This window comes from Camelus dromedarius, chromosome 18 (genome assembly GCF_036321535.1).
Source record: "Camelus dromedarius isolate mCamDro1 chromosome 18, mCamDro1.pat, whole genome shotgun sequence".
Classification (NCBI taxonomy): domain Eukaryota; kingdom Metazoa; phylum Chordata; class Mammalia; order Artiodactyla; family Camelidae; genus Camelus; species Camelus dromedarius.
In genome coordinates this window covers 931,295-948,428 of record NC_087453.1, presented here as the reverse complement: position 1 = coordinate 948,428, position 17,134 = coordinate 931,295, and the positions used below count along the sequence as shown (strand labels likewise).

General features: G+C 51.3%; 1 protein-coding gene across 7 annotated transcripts in view; it reads right to left on the bottom strand.

Annotated features, from left to right (window-relative positions):
• DIDO1 (death inducer-obliterator 1) overlaps positions 1 to 17,134 on the bottom strand; it is a 52,106-nt gene that overhangs the window by 22,311 nt on the left and 12,661 nt on the right. For 6 of the 7 annotated variants that reach the window (XM_064496918.1, XM_010987859.3, XM_064496916.1 and 3 more), the window contains exons 2-7: positions 9,468 to 9,655; positions 8,874 to 8,988; positions 7,265 to 8,096; positions 6,319 to 6,640; positions 4,246 to 4,458; positions 3,030 to 3,246 (exon numbers count right to left, since the gene is read on the bottom strand). In XM_064496918.1, coding sequence (XP_064352988.1) covers positions 3,030 to 3,246; positions 4,246 to 4,458; positions 6,319 to 6,640; positions 7,265 to 8,094 — 1,582 coding nt within the window. In that variant the 5' untranslated portion in view covers positions 8,095 to 8,096; positions 8,874 to 8,988; positions 9,468 to 9,655. The remainder of the gene's footprint in view (positions 1 to 3,029; positions 3,247 to 4,245; positions 4,459 to 6,318; positions 6,641 to 7,264; positions 8,097 to 8,873; positions 8,989 to 9,467; positions 9,656 to 17,134) is intronic. The other variant, XM_064496917.1, reaches the window with a different exon arrangement.

Here is a 17,134-nt window from a genome sequence, read left to right as displayed (position 1 = left end):
GGAAACCGGTTCAGATGTACAAAGGCTGCTTTGTCTCCCACATTTTTTTTGCCACTGACAATTCAGGAAGAGCAGATAAAAATGGCTCACACGACTGATAAAGTGCAACTCCCCCAAGCTGTGCCCTTCCCCTCCAACGTCCCTCACATCCCCGCGTGACTCTAGGAGACTTGTCTCCTCCCATGACGGCCTGTGGAATGTGCTCCTGGAGCCCACACCAGCTGTCCCCATGGAACCCGTGCCCCGGGACCCGCTTCACATGGCATGGGGACCAGTCTGCGTGGCACACACACGAGCCACTGGGAAATGCTTTTATCTGGGTAAGATGCTCAACACATTGCAGGATTTGGGTGTACAGTTCTGTCAAGGTTCCATTTTAATTCTCAAAACTAGATGAAACTGTTGAAGTCTCATTTTCCAGTCAAAATCCAGTGTTTTAAGTCACTTATGAGTCATTTAGGGAGTCCAAATACTAGTAGCTGTGCCTGACTCAGAATTCCACTTCTGAATTCTAATAAACCAGGGACAATTTAGAAAAATATTTTCAGCCCTCTTTATGCCTTGACAGTAATGAGAAATGAACAGTGAAACGAAGAATAAGTAGTAAGACTATAAAAACACAAAGGAACATACTGTGATGAGAAATAAATAAAACAATTACAAGGTAAAGAAACTATACAGAAATTCTCAAAAACAGTTTTTAAAAACTCACCAGAGAACAAGTGTAAGTTAACCCCTCACCCCGGGAACACAAAGGAGTCACCGACACTTTCATGGGAAAAGCAGGGAAGAGCTTCCATGCACAGCAAGGCCTTGCCTGCCATGGTCACTGAAAAGCAGCCCCTCCCCTTCCTGCAACCCAAGGCCAGTGCCAGGCCTGGGAGGAGCAAGGTCCAGAGCACCTCCCGGAGCAGGGAGCTGGCTGCCCAAGGATCCAACGCCTGACTGGACCCAGGTCAGTGCAGAGCGTCTCCTCCTGAGAACCGTCCCCAGCATGACCTGCACCCAGATCTCATCCCTGCCCCCCCCCACATTATGCTCTGCAGCCAGGGGTCCTGGTGGGGATGCAGGGCTCTGCCGAGTGTGCGCAAAGTGCCCCCTCCCACTGGCCTGTGGGGAGGGGCCCCTGCACCTGCGAGGTGACGGCTTGGGGCAGAGGGAGAGGCACTGCTACTCACCAAGGCTGCAGTCGGCGCTTTACCAGCGACCTTTACTCTCCTCCCAATCATCTTTTGGGAAGATGACATTTCTGGGATAACAAAAAATGATCAGAAGCAACTAGCTCAAAAGTATGTTCCTGACGTACGCTATGAATTGTGGCTATCCACTCATTTACTTCTGAGCGGCGACCGTGCTGGGAAGGGCAGTCATTAATTTGTCCCAACTTCCCATCAACAGACCCATCCCCAGCTTCAGTGAGGAGCTGACTGCAGGGGAGAGGAGGGAAAGCCAGCCTGTGAGCAAAGCCCCCACCTTCCCCCCGTATCACGCGCCAGCCCAGTGCACCTAGACTAACCCCACCCTGGGGGTCTCTGGGCAGGTTCCCAGGTCCGGTCGACAGGGATGGAGGATAACTGAGCTGAGATCAGTCGCTCAGGGCGCTGTGGCTATACCCCAGTTGTCCTTTTATTCTGACATGTGCCTATAACCAATTTAGAGCACTTCTGCACAATCTTCCAAAGTGACTGCTCCCCACCTGTGCACAGCTGGGTGATGCCCATTTTCAGGCCTGTTCATAGCCCCCGTTAGCTAAAATGGAGAGGTGCTGCAATTTGATGGAAATTTGAGACATGTCGTTAGCACGCAGTTCTTAGCTCAAACCTAAGTGTATCAAGACTCATTCTAACACAGCAATTGCTTAATTCTGTACTTAGCTCACTCCTAAAATCCAAAATTAAAAAAGTATATATACATATACAGTAATGCTTTGCAAATTATTTGCAACTCCATTTCTTGGGTCTTGGGCCTCTACATTCTTAGAATGAGTATTTAGTTACGCATTTTTCTAACCACTCTGCATTTACCATTATCCATGAGGCCTTCCCTCAGGCGACTGCTTAAAAAGCTGGCTGAAAGAAGGCAGCCCACTTCTGTAATTTTGAGATTTAGGCCTACTTTTTGGTGCTTTTTAAAAAGTCACAAGAGTATAAAACGTAGCACAAACAAAAACTGAATAAAAATAATAAGATGTGGGTTATGGATCAATTTAAATTTCCAAAATTCAATTTTGGCAAATGAAGCTGAGAAACAAGAACAAAGAGGAAAAATTCAAGTTGCATGACCTCATCTAGGCTCTCAAAGTTCTCTCTGAATTATCTGGATCCTGCTCACCTGCAATCTGGAGTGAGGGGACCCAGCAGGGCCACACTCCAGTGTGGAGCTGGGACACGGGGTCCCCCGTCTGGGTGCTGCAGAGTGGAGAGACACCGTACTCACTTACCTTCGTGCTTATGAAGCGGCGGTCAACGGCCATTCAAACTGGCTTGTGTGTCTATGTGGTGTGTGGTGTGTGAATTGGACATGGAAAGAAAATCCCTGTCTGGCCGAAAGCAGCTTAACTCCTGAGAATCATACTTCAGTGGAACATGAGACACAGCACTACTGTGTGAGAGCCCCCACGACAGAGAAGCGAGGCTCGCGGGCACTCGTGCGGCTCCGAGGCTGGGCCCACAGTGCGTGTCTGGACGACGGGCGCTCGTGCTGGGCAGTGCGCCTACTCAACCAGGCACTGTGAGGTCACGCGAATACTTACCAGAGCCTAAGAATAAAAAAGAGATTAAAGACAGCAACTTTCAGAGGTGAAACATTCAGCAATGAGGCTGGTACAGCTGTTTGGAAAACAGACAGAAGTCCCGACAGACTAAGGGCGGGCACACGGGGCTCTGAGGTGGCTTGGGTCGGGCGTGCGCGTCCATCTTTGGAAGGGCAGCACGAAACACAGCTACAACTCCCAGCTCTGGACAGGCCTGAGCAGACGGCTGTCCAGAGAGCCCGGGAAGGGTCCAGAGCTCCCCCTGGGTGATACATACATTTACACAACAGAGGCGGCCAGGGGGCAGCAGTCCTTTCTGGCTTTACTGCATTGTAATTGTGGTCACTCGCCCAGGATGGTGTGCCGCTGCTCTCGCAAGTGGCCTCCTGGGTGAGGCCCTCACTCCTGGGAGGGGCAGCCACCGCCTTCTTCAACGTGTCTTCCTTCTTGTCTGCGGCTGGCCTCTTGTGCACAGAAGAGATTTTAATGCCTGCCTGGATAATCAGTAAAACCCCAATCATTAATGAGGTCAGAATTACCTTCCTTCATTTCACTTTCCAATCAAAGTCGGGCGATGCCCTATTCCCGGGGTCCAGTCAAGCCCCCACAGCGCCCTGAGCATGTGCGTGCACGGCATCTGCTCAGCGCGAGGGCCTGGCCCACCTCCCACATCATGCCCAGGACTTCAACGTTGGAGCGACGTGACAGCACAGCGCACGATCCTGCGGTACAGGCAGGCCTCCATGTGAGAAGACGACAACCAACGCGAGGGGCAGTGGAGACAGGCAGGCAGACAGGCAGGCAGACAGACACACACACACCAGGGGCACCAAGGACAGCTCCGAGCCCGTCCCCTACTTCCCCCGCACTCGTGCCGGCACCCCTTAACCATGGAAGCAACAACTACTTCTTTGGGAGTTCCATGATTCAAACTTATCAGCCTTGAAGAGTAAGCCACCTAATCCTAAATAAGCATTTTAAGTATCAAAAAAACTCCCAGAAAAGCAGTAGTTACGCTTTGATGTGAGGCTGCGACACAGCCACATCAAACTGAGACAAAACTCGAGTCAGCAAGAGCCTGTGATCTTGAAAACATCCCGGCTCTTCCAAAAGCACAAGCAGTGCAGGGGGCCGAGGCTAAGTCCCAGAGGGGGCAGAGCACGGGGCCCCGCCCGAGATCCCACCCCTGCCCCCGCTGCCCCGTGTTTCCACACAACTGCTGCCAGCGCTTCTCCCAAGAAGGCCGGCCTGTGGACGAGAAGCTGCTTCTGCGCAGCAGCCGGCTCCTGAGTTTATGCCGATGACGCCCTGGCCAGAGCCGGAGCAACACTGGAACAGACGCTTCTTTGTAATTCTGACAGAAAACTGGAGGCGGTGGGGGCCAGGGCACGGGTGGCAGTGCAGCACACAGCCGGGCCGCCGCGCCCGCAGTGCCTGCCCAGCCTGTGGCGCCCCCAGCTCCCTCCTCAGATGGCTGGTCTCGCTCAGCTTACCTGGGCGCTGCATTTCTGAAGAACGAGCTTCTCGGGCTTTGCCTTGGCTTTCTCTCTAGGCTTCGGCTTCTGCTCTTTCCCCGCACTCAGAAACCTCATGGTGGCGGCAGCATGCTTCAGGATGCAGTCGTTGCTGCAGTAAACCGAGTCGGGCTGCGCCACGCTAGAGCACCCAGGCCCGATGCACCTGGAGGCGCCAGGAGCCTCCACCACCTGCAGGAAAAAAACAGGACTTCGAACAACCTACTTCCACCTTCAGCAGGCATGGCGCTTTGTAAAACCACGCCTCACAGTACTGAGACCGCTTCTTAACGGTGGACGACCATGAGTAAAGGAGCGCCTCTGGTCATCCAGAGCACACAGCCCGCCTCCCCCCAACCCCCGCCGTGTGCGTGCGGCCCTCACGTCAGGCGTAGGGGGCAGAGGTCTCAGGGGACTTCAGGACTCACTTCTGAATAGAATGGGATTTCACACCCACAATTAGGTTCCATCATTGGGCACAGGGGCAGGGATTTTGCACATGTAATTAAGATCCCAAATAAAAGGATTCCCAGGAGGCTCAAAGGGTCTGATTTAATCCAATGAAAGCCCTTGAGAGGGCCTGGCTGGGAGAGGGCCGTGGCAGGGCACTGAAGGCAAGACTGCCAGACAGCATCCAGGATGGCCAACTCAATCTGTCTCAGAAAAAGGTAACTTTGTAGCCATGTGCGCCACAAACATCACACAGGACATAATTATTTGCTGAATCACGTGAGAGCTTTGGAAAGTGGCTCTTTCCCCAGCCCCCACCTACCCCCGGTGTGCAGCCCGAGAGACCCAGAGCAGAGGGCCTTGCTAAGCCAGGCCCAGGCTTCTGACCCACAGAAAGCAGCTCATGACTTTGTTTTAAGCTGCTAAGTCTGTGGCGCCCTGTCACGCCGTGGCAGGGATGGAGGGCACTGCAAGAACCAAGTGCAGCCGCTGCTGTTTACGACGGAAGCACGTTCTGACGGTCACGACACACGTGCAAGCACAGACCCCTCCGACGTACTGGAGCCAAGCCTTACTTCTCAAGGGAGGTACTTAACTGTCTTTCTTCCAAAGAATCCAAGTTTTACTCAAAAATATTTAAGCTACATAGTCTCAAACACATCAGCAATAGGAAGACTTTCCCCACTAATTCAATTCCATTAATTAAAAAAAAATTACCATTTACTGTCACACTTCCATGGTAGTATGGTACAATTTACACGGTCCAGCCCTCGAGGCCAACACAGCGCACAGGGTTATGGCAGGGGTGCCGACACGGCCACCTCAGAGCCTCCTGTGTGCCCAACACCTGCTGAAGGACGGGCGGTGGGGTGCCCCCCACCAGAGGCCTGGGGTGAAAACATGCCCTGAGTGGGCCGACCAGGAGAGTAAGATGCATGGAAACCGTGACAAAGAACCACGGACTGAAAGGGGCCTAAAAACCAGCCGGCAGGAGACACAGGTAAACAGAGCCGGGAAGGGAGCAAAGAGCCCGCGCGAGCACTGGTGGGCACCCGGGAGCACAGCAAGGGTGTCCCCTCAGCAGAGGGCACCCCTGAAGCGCCCACCGCGCGGAGGAGGGAGCCGAGCCAGGAAGGCACCAGCAGCCGCAGCTTCTTGGTGGGGTGGGTGGAAGACCACCGGCTCTCTCAGGGTGGTGGCGGGTGGTTCAGGTGCACACGTACTTTGATGATGAAAAATAATTTCCTTACTTAACATATGAACTTTAAACTCAAGATCCCATTCATAAGAACACTTATTAAATTTTTAAAAAGTGAGTCCATTTAAGGAAAACGTTAAGCCAGTAAAAACAGCACAGAAGGAAGATAGTTAAAAAAAAAAAAAAAGAAAAAAGAAAAAAAGAACGGCAGTGCCGGCATCACACAGGGGCACGGAGCCCACGGGGAGGCCGCTGCCCTGCCCTGGGCCCAGCCTCGCACGGCGCCGCTCCAGGGAGATTAACTCATCTCAGAAGAAACGACTGCTGGTCTGGACGGTTCTGCCAACAGCAGTCTGAGATCTCTAAGGCGACCCCACCACTGACCTTGAGAGACAGGTACTTACGGGCTGGAATATCTTGAGTTTTTTCTTGCCACTTGGGTTTGCAGCTTTCTCAATTCTGCCCTTTATTCCTTGGTCTTCACTTGATTTCTGCTCTATGGTTCCTATACTGGTAAAGTCGGTGCCGTCAGCATCAGCAGCTCTCACCCGCACGTCCTGCGGGTCTACAGTCTCTGAGCTGTTCTCGTCCTGCACCTGCAGGATGGTGCAATTTGGGCAGATATAGTCTTCCCCATTCCTCTCCAAGAGCCTCCCTCGAGCCTCAGAAATGCCCACACAGTCGCCATGAAACCATTCTTCGCATCGGTCACAGCAAATCATAAACCTGAGATTATAAAATATTAAGAACAGAAAATGAGAAACAAATCAAATGGGTTTCAACATTCTATTATGAAAAATGTGCAAACACACAGAACATCCACGTGGCCTTCTCTTGACTTTACTAACATTCAACTAAATTTGCTTCAACCATCTTTGTGGGGGGCGTCCTGCCCTGAACACCACAGTGCTTGCCCATGAAATGGCAACAATGCCTTTACCACCACTCTCCTGACGAACTAAAACTAGTCACCAAACACTCTGGACACCCAGTCAAAGCCACACTCTGAGCTGGCCCTACATCCATGCCACCGTCCAGGACAGCTCAGAGTGTTAACCAAAAGAGCTCTCCCAGACCACACCGCCCGGCACACTGACCTCTGGCTGCACATGGCTGGTGTGAGCGAGGCACAGACACCCAAGGCCAGCTGCCACCACTGGACAGTCCCCACCCGCTCCACTTGCTTCTTCTTTGACAAGGACTGGTTTGTCTATTTAAACTGAACAAGTGGCTCCTCCAGGCCAGCCAAGGGCTCTTTACATTCAGACAGTGGCAAATCTCAGCGGTGTCCAGGGCCTGGACTTTCTGGACAGCTCGGGCACCAAACCCCGGGGCTACACCTCAACCCACCTGTTGTTGTGAGGCTGCCGGCAGATGCAGTACAGGGCACTGGGGTCGTAGCCCTCACACTCGGGCTTGGGCCTGACCGCGTCCCCAGCCTCTTCGTCCTTAAGCCCCGGGGCCGCCCTCCCCTCTGGCCGGCTCTCCCTGGCCTCTCTTGCCACCTGGGGCGTGGACCCCTGCTCGGCCTCGGGCTCCTGCTGGCCTGGCAGTGAGCCCTCCGCGGGGCCGCCCGCCTGGCCGTCCACAGCCTCGGGCGGCTCGTCGCCCCGGCGCTTCTTCCTCAGCCGGCTCTGCGGGCCCTTGGCGGGCCCGTCGGCTGGCTCCTGCGCTCGCTTCCTCCGCAGCCGGTTCTGAAGCTCCTTCAAGGTCAAGCCGTCGCTGTCGCTGTCGGAGGTGTCGTCCTCACCGCCGCCCCCTCTGGCCTTTGCGGGGGCCGGGCGGCCCCTGGCGCCCACAGAGCTGGCCTTGGGCCCGCTCTTCACGTCGGAGGCGCTCTCCACACTCCCTTCAGAGGCGGTTTCGGCGTCTGTGACGGGGCACGACGTGGGCTCGCCGGGGTCCTCCAGGGAGACGGGGGCACTCCTCCTGCCTCTGCGGCGGACAGTGGTGAGGAACTCCTCCACCCGCTCCGTCCGCTTTGGCTGCCGCCCGCTGCGCCGCAGGGAGAGGCTCTGCTGCTGCGGCTGCGGCTCCAGGGGGTCCAACTCCACCTCCCCCGCGCCCTCGCGCTTGGCGATGGTGGTTCTCCGGAACCCCCACGTCTTCCTGAACTCTTTGCTGGTGGGCTTGACGGCCCTGGGCGCATCCTCCCCGCTCGGATCACCCTTCTCGTCCATACCTGCCGGGCAGACACAAGCAGACCACGACGGCGTCAGCCAGGGCCCTGCTCCCTCCAAGGACCAGGAGCCACTGGTGACAGGAGCACCCACAAGGGAGCAGCACCCACGCGGGAAACATGGTGACCCAACACTCCTCCACCTACGCAAGTGAAGGGGCTTCCTAAAGTGCAGTACATGAGACCATTCAAGGTAATTCTTGAAGAAAATTTTAACTGTCATGTATCTAATGTTCAGATTTAGTTTTGCTGGCTAACTGCTCGGGACAAGGATTTCTAAAACAGGTCGTGGGGAAGGAGTCGAGGAGCAGCATGTGCGTGAGGACAGGATGGGGTCCACCTCCCTCCCCTGGAGTCAGGCTGGCCTTCGACACTCTGGTCTTGGGCTCTGAGGCCCTGAGCTGCGTGAGACGTGCAGCCACCCTGTGCACACCTTACACAGAGCAACCATGGGGAGATGGTGTGGTGTTGGCCCGAACCCCAGCCCTGCTGTGGGCTGAGTGGTGAGTGAGCCCTGTGGTCGCACCGCAGGGGAACCCTGCCCAGACTCGGGAGCCACGACCATGTGGACACGAGATGGGTGCTGCTTGGGTCCAGTGGGCTCCAGGGACAGGCGTTAACACCGGGACAGAGGAAATATACAACCAGACGGTACCTTGAATGTGGACTTCTTCTCTCTCTCCTTACCTTTTCACTTTCTTTCTAATAGATTATTAAAGGGTCACGTTTGGGAAAACTTTATTCTTACTTAAAGTGAAGAAGACTTGAAACAGTATATACCTTGAGAATTTTCTTCCCCAAGCTGTGCAGGCTTTAATCACATTTAACTGCTAACGATGACTCAGACTTTACGCCACGTTCCATCCTAGAGGAATGACTGGTATGGAATGAAAACCTTCAAAACATAAACAAAATTCAAATCACACACAACCTAATCCTTTGCTTCCCAATGAGTGCTGTCACTCCCCATTCACCTGCCCAATTCTGCAGCTCCTCCACCCTGTGTCAGCCTGTGACACTCCCAGGTCACTCAGAAGCCTGCAGGAGTAGCTGTGACATCAGCTGTGCCACCATACCACACTTTTCTTGTCTCCCAAGTTCTTCTGCAGGAAAAATTCTCTACAAAACCCAGTTCTCACCAAAGGGACTAGACAACATCATCGTTAATGCACCACTAAAACCACGACAGTAAAAATAAAGGGGACAATCGAGGTCAACCCCTCAGCACACGATTAACATTCATCTAAAAACTTGGGCTAAAGGCTAGAGTATTTCAGGGAAATATTAATGTTGTATCAGTTTCTTTACACATAATGCCACTTTAGACACAGAAAACACGTTATCAAAACCTAAGATTTTGTGGTTGACTTTTACCTTATTGACGTGTCACCTGTCCCAAATGGAAGCTTGGATACGAAGTTCCTGACTTGCTGAACACACCACCCGGCTGAGGCAACCACGGGGTGCGAGGACGGCGCCAGGCCAGAAACACTGCTGCTGCTGGTCACTGTTCACAAGTAACAGCACAGGGTATCTCGAGACTGCGCCCATGGAGTAAGCTCCTAAAATGAAGAAAATAGTTTATAGGTCTTAAAGTAAATATAGCTAAAACCATGTTTAAAAAGGCATCAAACTTTCCAAGCAATATCTTATTTGAGTGTAGGTCGTGTGACCTGCAAAGACATCCAGGGAGTGGAAAAACCAACCAACTAGCCTCCGAAACACGGTTCCCTTCCCTAAGGACTTCTAAAAGAAGGGCAGATACTCTGTCCACACTCTGAAAGCAGGGGTCTGGGACAGGCCAAGGCCAGGGCACTGGTGGGAAGAGCCCAGGGGCCTCGGGGACAGAGGGTTTCACGACCAGTCATCGGGTGTCAGCTGCTTTCCAATCTACCATCCTCCTTTGGAGATGGACACAGCTCAATAAAACCTCAGAGAGAAATACGAACACAATGTGCAAAGATGAACAACAAAACTACACACGAGAGTAAACTATTCAGGAATTCTTACCACTGTAGCTATGTCATCGTTCTAGTTAAAAACCCAAGAAAGGTTTCAGAAGACAGATGTTAGGATGACTGAACAGGACGTGGTACCGCGTCCACGTGCATTTAAACACCACTTCTGCTCCCTCCTTCAAACCACCTTAGTTTATCAGCGAACATGTCTTTGGTCCTGAGTATCAGGCATTCAACACGTTTCACATTCTAGACCCAAGACCCTCTGCCTGCACCTCACCTCCTTCTCTGACTCAGGCCAACTGCCTCTCCTTAGAGGAGAGAACTTAGTAACTGAGGTCTCCTTAGCAACAGAACAAACATTCCGCGGCACCTCCTTTTAAAGAGACAGTGACCACTTCACCCCAACCAGCCACCCACATCATCGCGAACCCATGTCAAAACAAGAAACTGCTTCTCAGAAGGGTCTTGAAATAAACTTTCACATTCCACAACAGTGAACATCGACAAAAGCAAAGGAATTCGGATGTTTTCAGGAATGAAGTTTTTAAAGTTTACATCTGGAAAAAGTTTTTGGATTTGAGTTTTGAATAATCAGTCAGAATAGGAGAATCCAGTTATTTCTGTTACATGTAATGAGGTAAGTACTTCATTCAAAATAGATCAGATCACTTAAAATAATTTGGTTCATTTATCTTGACTTTGTATTTACAAAATTGATTTCGTAATTTCTAACACAGAAATTCTAATATAAAATTTCAGCTCATGAAACAAAAGCAGGTATATCAAGACAAAAGACAAAACATCTATGATCAAGGCGAAAGTTAAAAAAAAGTGTGTTATGTTCCAAACACAACTTAGAGTGTACAGGGCCACACACGACAGCCAGCCAACACACCTGATCGCACCATGCTGGGAGCAAACGCTCCCCAGGAGAAGGACAACGGAAAAGAGAAAAACTGGAGGTGAACACCGAACATACTGAAATAATTCACTATTACTGTCCTAAGTTTCTAAGTGCAAATTTTTCCATTTCCTACTAATGACAAGTAGGAATAATACCATGAAATCTTGCTTTTCCACAAGCCAACAGTTCTCATCTGCAGTGCCAAAGGCCATTCTTGAACAGGCCACAGCCCACCTTCCAAGTTCTTGAAAGGCACTCTCCAACTTTTGCTGTCAGGGCCCCTTTATACTCTTAAAATTTGAGGACCCCCAAAGAGCTGTTTTTATGTGGGATATATCGGTATTTTCAAAATTAAAGCTGAGGATTTTCAGAATTACGCACATTTGCTGACATTACAGCAAATCCTGACGAGTAGCAGTTCCATAAAAATCAGTCACAAAATGAATCTGAAACCGTGCTTGTGAACTTTCCATAGCTCCTTACGTGACAACCCACTCTGAATGCACCCTCTGCTCCCGTGCCTGGTGGTCACTTGGAAGCCTGGTCCGGACACAGTGGAGCCCACGTGCCAGCAGAGCGCGTAGTGGACAAGGACCCGCTGGTTAATGTTGGCGCCCACCTCCCGAAACGTCTTTAGTCACTGCCAACATTCTAATTTTCGCTTACATCTTGAATTTTATCATAAGTAACAAATACGGTCAGCTGCTTTCCTTGAGACTCATGCCACTTCTCTTCAAGAAAATGCCTGCCAAACCAAACCCCACCTGGAAAACAGAGTCTGTCAGTGGTGCCTCCACCCCGCACACTGTAAACACAACCGCGTGTGTGATGCTCCGTGTGGGGTGGAGAACGCTCACCAGGCCAACGATGACTGGGGACAGAGTTCTGACCTCTTAGCCCCCAAAAGGGTTTGGGGACCCACATGAAACAGACTGAGAACTTCTGTAACGTGCCATTCCTACCTAGTAGTTTAAGAACACGATGAATACGTGCAAAGCAATCACACACATGGAGTCTTTAGCATCAGAAGAGATTAAACATTTCCTTCCACAAAACTGTTATCAACCGCTAAATGCTCCCTTCAACTCCGAAAAAATATTAAGCTGCCAGAAGTGGTTTTCTTAAACACAAGATCAAAAATACCCTCCCCAAGTAATGTTAGCGATGCCTGACTCTATGACCATTGTAAATTTGAATGCTTGACCTCCACAAAGCTGGAGACAGGTAGAGGTAACTGCATCTTGCCCATTTAAAGATGTTTAGTTCTATACACTAGAGACTAATTCTGCTAAGACACTTTAAAATACAATATATAACCACAATTAAGGTCCTATTTTCACAGCACGGGAACTGTGAGAAAACAGCTCCAGCTTCTCAAAAAGATAACACACAGATGCGTATCTGTCCCACCTGGTGGCAAAACAGTGTGGTTCTCTGAACCTCATACCCACCTCCCAAAGCAAAAATCAAAATTAACATTAATTGTGCAACAATGGTAACCTGCCAATCTCAAATTATACCCAGTGCTATAACATAATCTCATTATGTTGGCCTCTGCTAACTTATTTCTGAAAGACTAGGCCAAAGTTTACAGTTACTTGTACTTTTTATTAAGGGTCTTCCCGTCTCACAACTAATCCTCTGCTGTGGAAGAGGAGGGACTGAGAAGATGCTAGCTAAAAGTTTTTTAAGTAACCCCCTCCCCCAAAAAAGACAAGCTTTCCCAATTACTCTTTCACAATTGTTTTTATTAATGGGATGGTCACTCATGAGAGTGCCCAGAGACTTGAGACAGCTCTCTACATCCTGAAGGCACCAGTGTTCTCTGAATACCAGCCCACAGTAGCCGGACGGCCCCACACGTCTGCAGCAGCAAACACCACACCTGTCCACTAAACACCTTGTCCCCCAGACACGGAGGGGCGGCGGGCCTGGGCTTGCGGGGCAGAGGGAGAAGCCCCGCCTTCGTTTACCTGAATTTCCACAGAGAACCTGACTCAGATGTATAAGTTACATTTAAGTCCCTCAGATGCTAACGCAAAGTTTGCTGCTTTCCCAACAACACTGTCATTATTAAAATTAACCTGAAGCAAAGGCACTCACAACACAGTAAGGTTCTCAAGAGGTAAACACAGAGACAAACCTAGGAACAATCCTGCTGTTTAAAACTTCTTATATACTTCTGCTCTACAATACTTGGGAATAAAAAGCAAACTTGCTGCGTAACCTGCTGAGGGCCGGTGCTCAGCTGGGCCGCGGTGGGCTCCAGCCTCCCCCACCCCTGCTCCTCGTAGTGGGTGGGCAGGGGGTGCACCGGCCCCCCATAGGGTTTCTAGTGCATAACAGGCTTGTGCCCTCAATGGGCAACTCTCCAAACCAGCTTCAGGGACCACAAGAGCCACCTGAACGTATCAAGATTAGGGAGGGGGTAATGAGGCTTTCCCGATTCTGTCCTGAGCGCTGTGTAGTCTCCTGCACAGGTTCTGTGAGGATATTCAGGTGAACAGAAGTGGGGCTTCTCCCTCTGCCCCGCGAGTCCAGGCCCGCCGCCCCTCCGTGTCTGGGGGAAGAGGTGTTTAGTGGACAGGTGTGGTGTTTGCTGCTGCAGACGTGTGGGGCCATCCGGCTACTGTGGGCTGGTATTCAGAGAACACTGGTGCCCTCGGGATGTAGAGAGCTGTCACAAGTCTGGGCACTCTCACGAGTGACCATCTGGAACGGGCTCCTGCTGTGGTCTGCCTGCCTGCGCCCCTGGCCCAAACTCAGTTTGAAACCCAGTTCTGAGGTGATGGTGATAGGAGGTGGGGGCCCTTGGGTGGTACTTAGTCCACGATGTTGGAGCCCTCAGGAATGGGCTCACTGCCCTTAAAAGTAGGCGCCAGAGCTCACTCGGCCCCTGCAGCCAGGGAGAGGCATCCGCAGGGTCTGCCGGCACCCTGGCCTTGGGCCCCAAGCCCTCAGCGCTGTGGGGAACCGTCTACTGCATACGAGGCCTGCAAGTCTGCGGTCTGGTGCAGCAGCCCGAGTGGACTCCCGGTGAGCAACCAAACACTGTGCAAGGGGCTGCTGGAATCCTGCCCCTGAGGACTGGTGCTCTTAAGGCTGCTGCCTGGGGCTTAGCGACCCTCTGAACCGTGCAGGCTCTCGTCCTCAGTGAGTGCTGTGTGGGACAAGCCTGGCTGCCGCTGAACTCCCAAGGGCAGCGCTGGGATGGGTTCCAAAACGTAGCCTCCCCTCTCCTTCGTCGACCAAGACAGAGAGAGCGAGAGAGAGCCCGCACGACAGACAGACAACCTGCAGGCAGTGAGTCACTGCTCAGGACAGTCACCCCTGCTGCGCACTCCAGGGGCTGCTTCCCCTCGGAGCCTCTAGGTCCCGTAGCTGTGAATTAAAAACCCTGATTCTCCAGGGACCACTCCTGCGATAAGCCACTTGATTGCCTTATAGCCGCAGCGGTCTGTTTGGCCCAAGTTCTCCTGTGCGGGCTACTCCCGTCCAGCACCCCGGGGACATGGTTGCTGATCCCCGCACCCTCCTGTGGTCTCCCGGGGCCAGGCCCCTGTACAGGCCACTCTCACCTTGTTTCACTGCAGCAAGAGCTGTTAAGGACCCAGCGAGAGGCTGTAGATAAGGAAAGGACACCCTATAACAAATGCAAAATGCCACTGTGCCCTAAAGCCAACAGAAGCCTTGAGGCTTCCTCACCCAGCAGGCACCCTGGCTGTGCTTGGGCCTCTGGTTCCAGGTGGTCCTCTTCAAGGGAGAGATACGCACTGACACCTCTTAACTGGGGACAACACACATTTTCCACACGTTTCCCAAAAAGCAAGGACATGGCTGATTCAAAAAAAAAGTTCAAAGACATTGCCTATCTTCTTAAAAGTAATCCATTTTCCCAGTTGTTCAAGTTTAGAGTCAACTATTTTTCTTTTTTTAATCTCATTTCTCAACAAAAGAGCATTTCTAACTATGACCCAGAGCAGAGGTTCTCAAAGTATGTTGCGGGGACGGGGGGTGTGGTCTTTCAGGAGGTCCCCAAGGTCAAACTATTTGCACAACACTCCTCTTTCAGGAGCACGTGGTATTTTTCAGATGCTAAACGACCATGCTATTACAACAGCTGGAATTCAGAAGCAGACAGGAGAATCTGACGACTGTTGCTTAAGCCAGACATTAAAGAGATTTGCCAAACTGTAAAGCAATGCCACCTCTCATCCAGCTGTTTTCCTCTTGGAACAGTTTTCATAAAGTGTTAATATGCAAGTGTTAATTATTATTTTTAAGTGAAAAAGTATATTTAAATGTCAATTTTTAATGCCAAAAGTGGGAAATACCAACAGCTACAACATAAACAAACAAAAGCTGTCTGTGGTCCAGGTTAATTTCTGTAGCGGTATCAGTTTGAGAACAGCCGGCAGCATACACCTGACACTGAAGGGCAACTTTAAAGGGCTGCTCTTGACGGGTCAGAAGCAACCCGGAACTTCCCAGTCGGCAGGACCGAAGGACTGTGGCAGTGATGCTTCAGGACTCAGCTCTCCCAGCCCCTCTGGCCCTCTCCTCACCGCAGTTTCACATGGTGACTGAGAAAGCACCGATTTCCAATCATGAAATTGCAGCATTCAGAGTGCCTACCGCTCCAGTTCAAAGGGAAAGTGGTTGGAGAAAACAACACAGGCCTTCTCTCTCACAAGGATCTGCTTCCCGAGTGGAGCTGCATCTTATAAAGGAATTAGAATCTCAAACCACAGGTCAAGGTGCAAAAAGAATGGCTGGAGAAATGTGCGTAAATACAAAACACAAGAACTAAACTGTGTATCTCAGCTGGAGTCCTTCCTTTCCCTGAGATTAGCGGAGGCCAATGTCTAGTTTTAGGGGCGGTGTGGAAAGTCCAAGCTTACACTAAAAAGCTATGAGATAGGGAGCAGACTCTGTGTGTCAGCTCTGCAGAACCACCAGAGCTGGGCTTGGTGCAGCTCTCGGGCTCGTCACTGCTGCACAGGCGGGGCACGCGCAGACGGGAGCCACCTTACTGCCAAACACACGTCCTTAGGGGGAAAACACTTTCAATTACAATCTAACAAACCTGAAGAGTCAGCAGCTAGTGTCCACCCAGCCCTGTCTTGATGGAGTGCTGGGGGCATCTCGGGGTGGGGGGTCAACTCCTCCAGCATCCCACGACCTGATCAAGGCAGCCAGCAGCCACCCCTCCCCTGCCGGGCAAATTAATAAGTCAGGTAAGTCCTCTGATAAGTAGACTCGGGGCTGGGAGGTTCAAGGGGCAGCACCGTGGAAGAAGGCAGGCATTGTGCCAGGATGTTCCTGGCTTCAACCCCAGCTGCAAACCTAACAGCTAGGCGTGCTGCTCAGGAAACGGGGACAACTGTAACCTCAGTTTCCTAAAAGGATATCTGAAACTACACCATGGCAAGTGCCAGTCAGCACTTATACACAGCAAACGTGTAATAAACGGCACACGTCACTTGACAGAGTGGCAATGTCAGACATGACCAGTTGGGGAAACAGGACCCCATAGGAGAGACTGCAAACATTTACCAAGAGCCCTTTACGTCGGTACAGAGCAGGCAGTATCTCTGTCCCCAGCCAGGTGGGGCTGCTTCATCTTGACCCTGGAGGTAACTGGGAAAGTGCAAGTGCATTTATAAGGGTGCTCCCAGCAGGCTTTTTTTTTTTTTTTAAACTAACGGACACAAACCAATGTTCATCACCGAGGGACTGGGTTGAAACAATAGTCAAGAAACATCCATACGATGAAATCATTTAAGGATGTAACTAGGGGGTGACAAGCTCCACCCTCTGAAAGAGTCTCACATGGGAGCGGGGAGACAAGTCAGCCGTGCACAGTGGCCCCACCTCCTAACACCCTCTGCCCCACACATGCAACCAGGCTCACAAACAGGACAACAGCTCTAACGTTGGGCTTCCACACAGTGCCGTTTCTGGGGTTTCTGCTTCCTTCTTTATATTTTTACATTGTCTTGATTTTCTACATATATATTTATCTTTGCAAAACAAACACAGTAATCTTTGTATTGGGGGGGAACCTCTTTTACCTTCTTGTAAAGGTTTACTAAATACCACATTAAGAGTCTGTATTAGCATAAGAAAAGCAAAACCACAGCAGCAAAGTTTGATACTCAAGCATCTGCTTTACA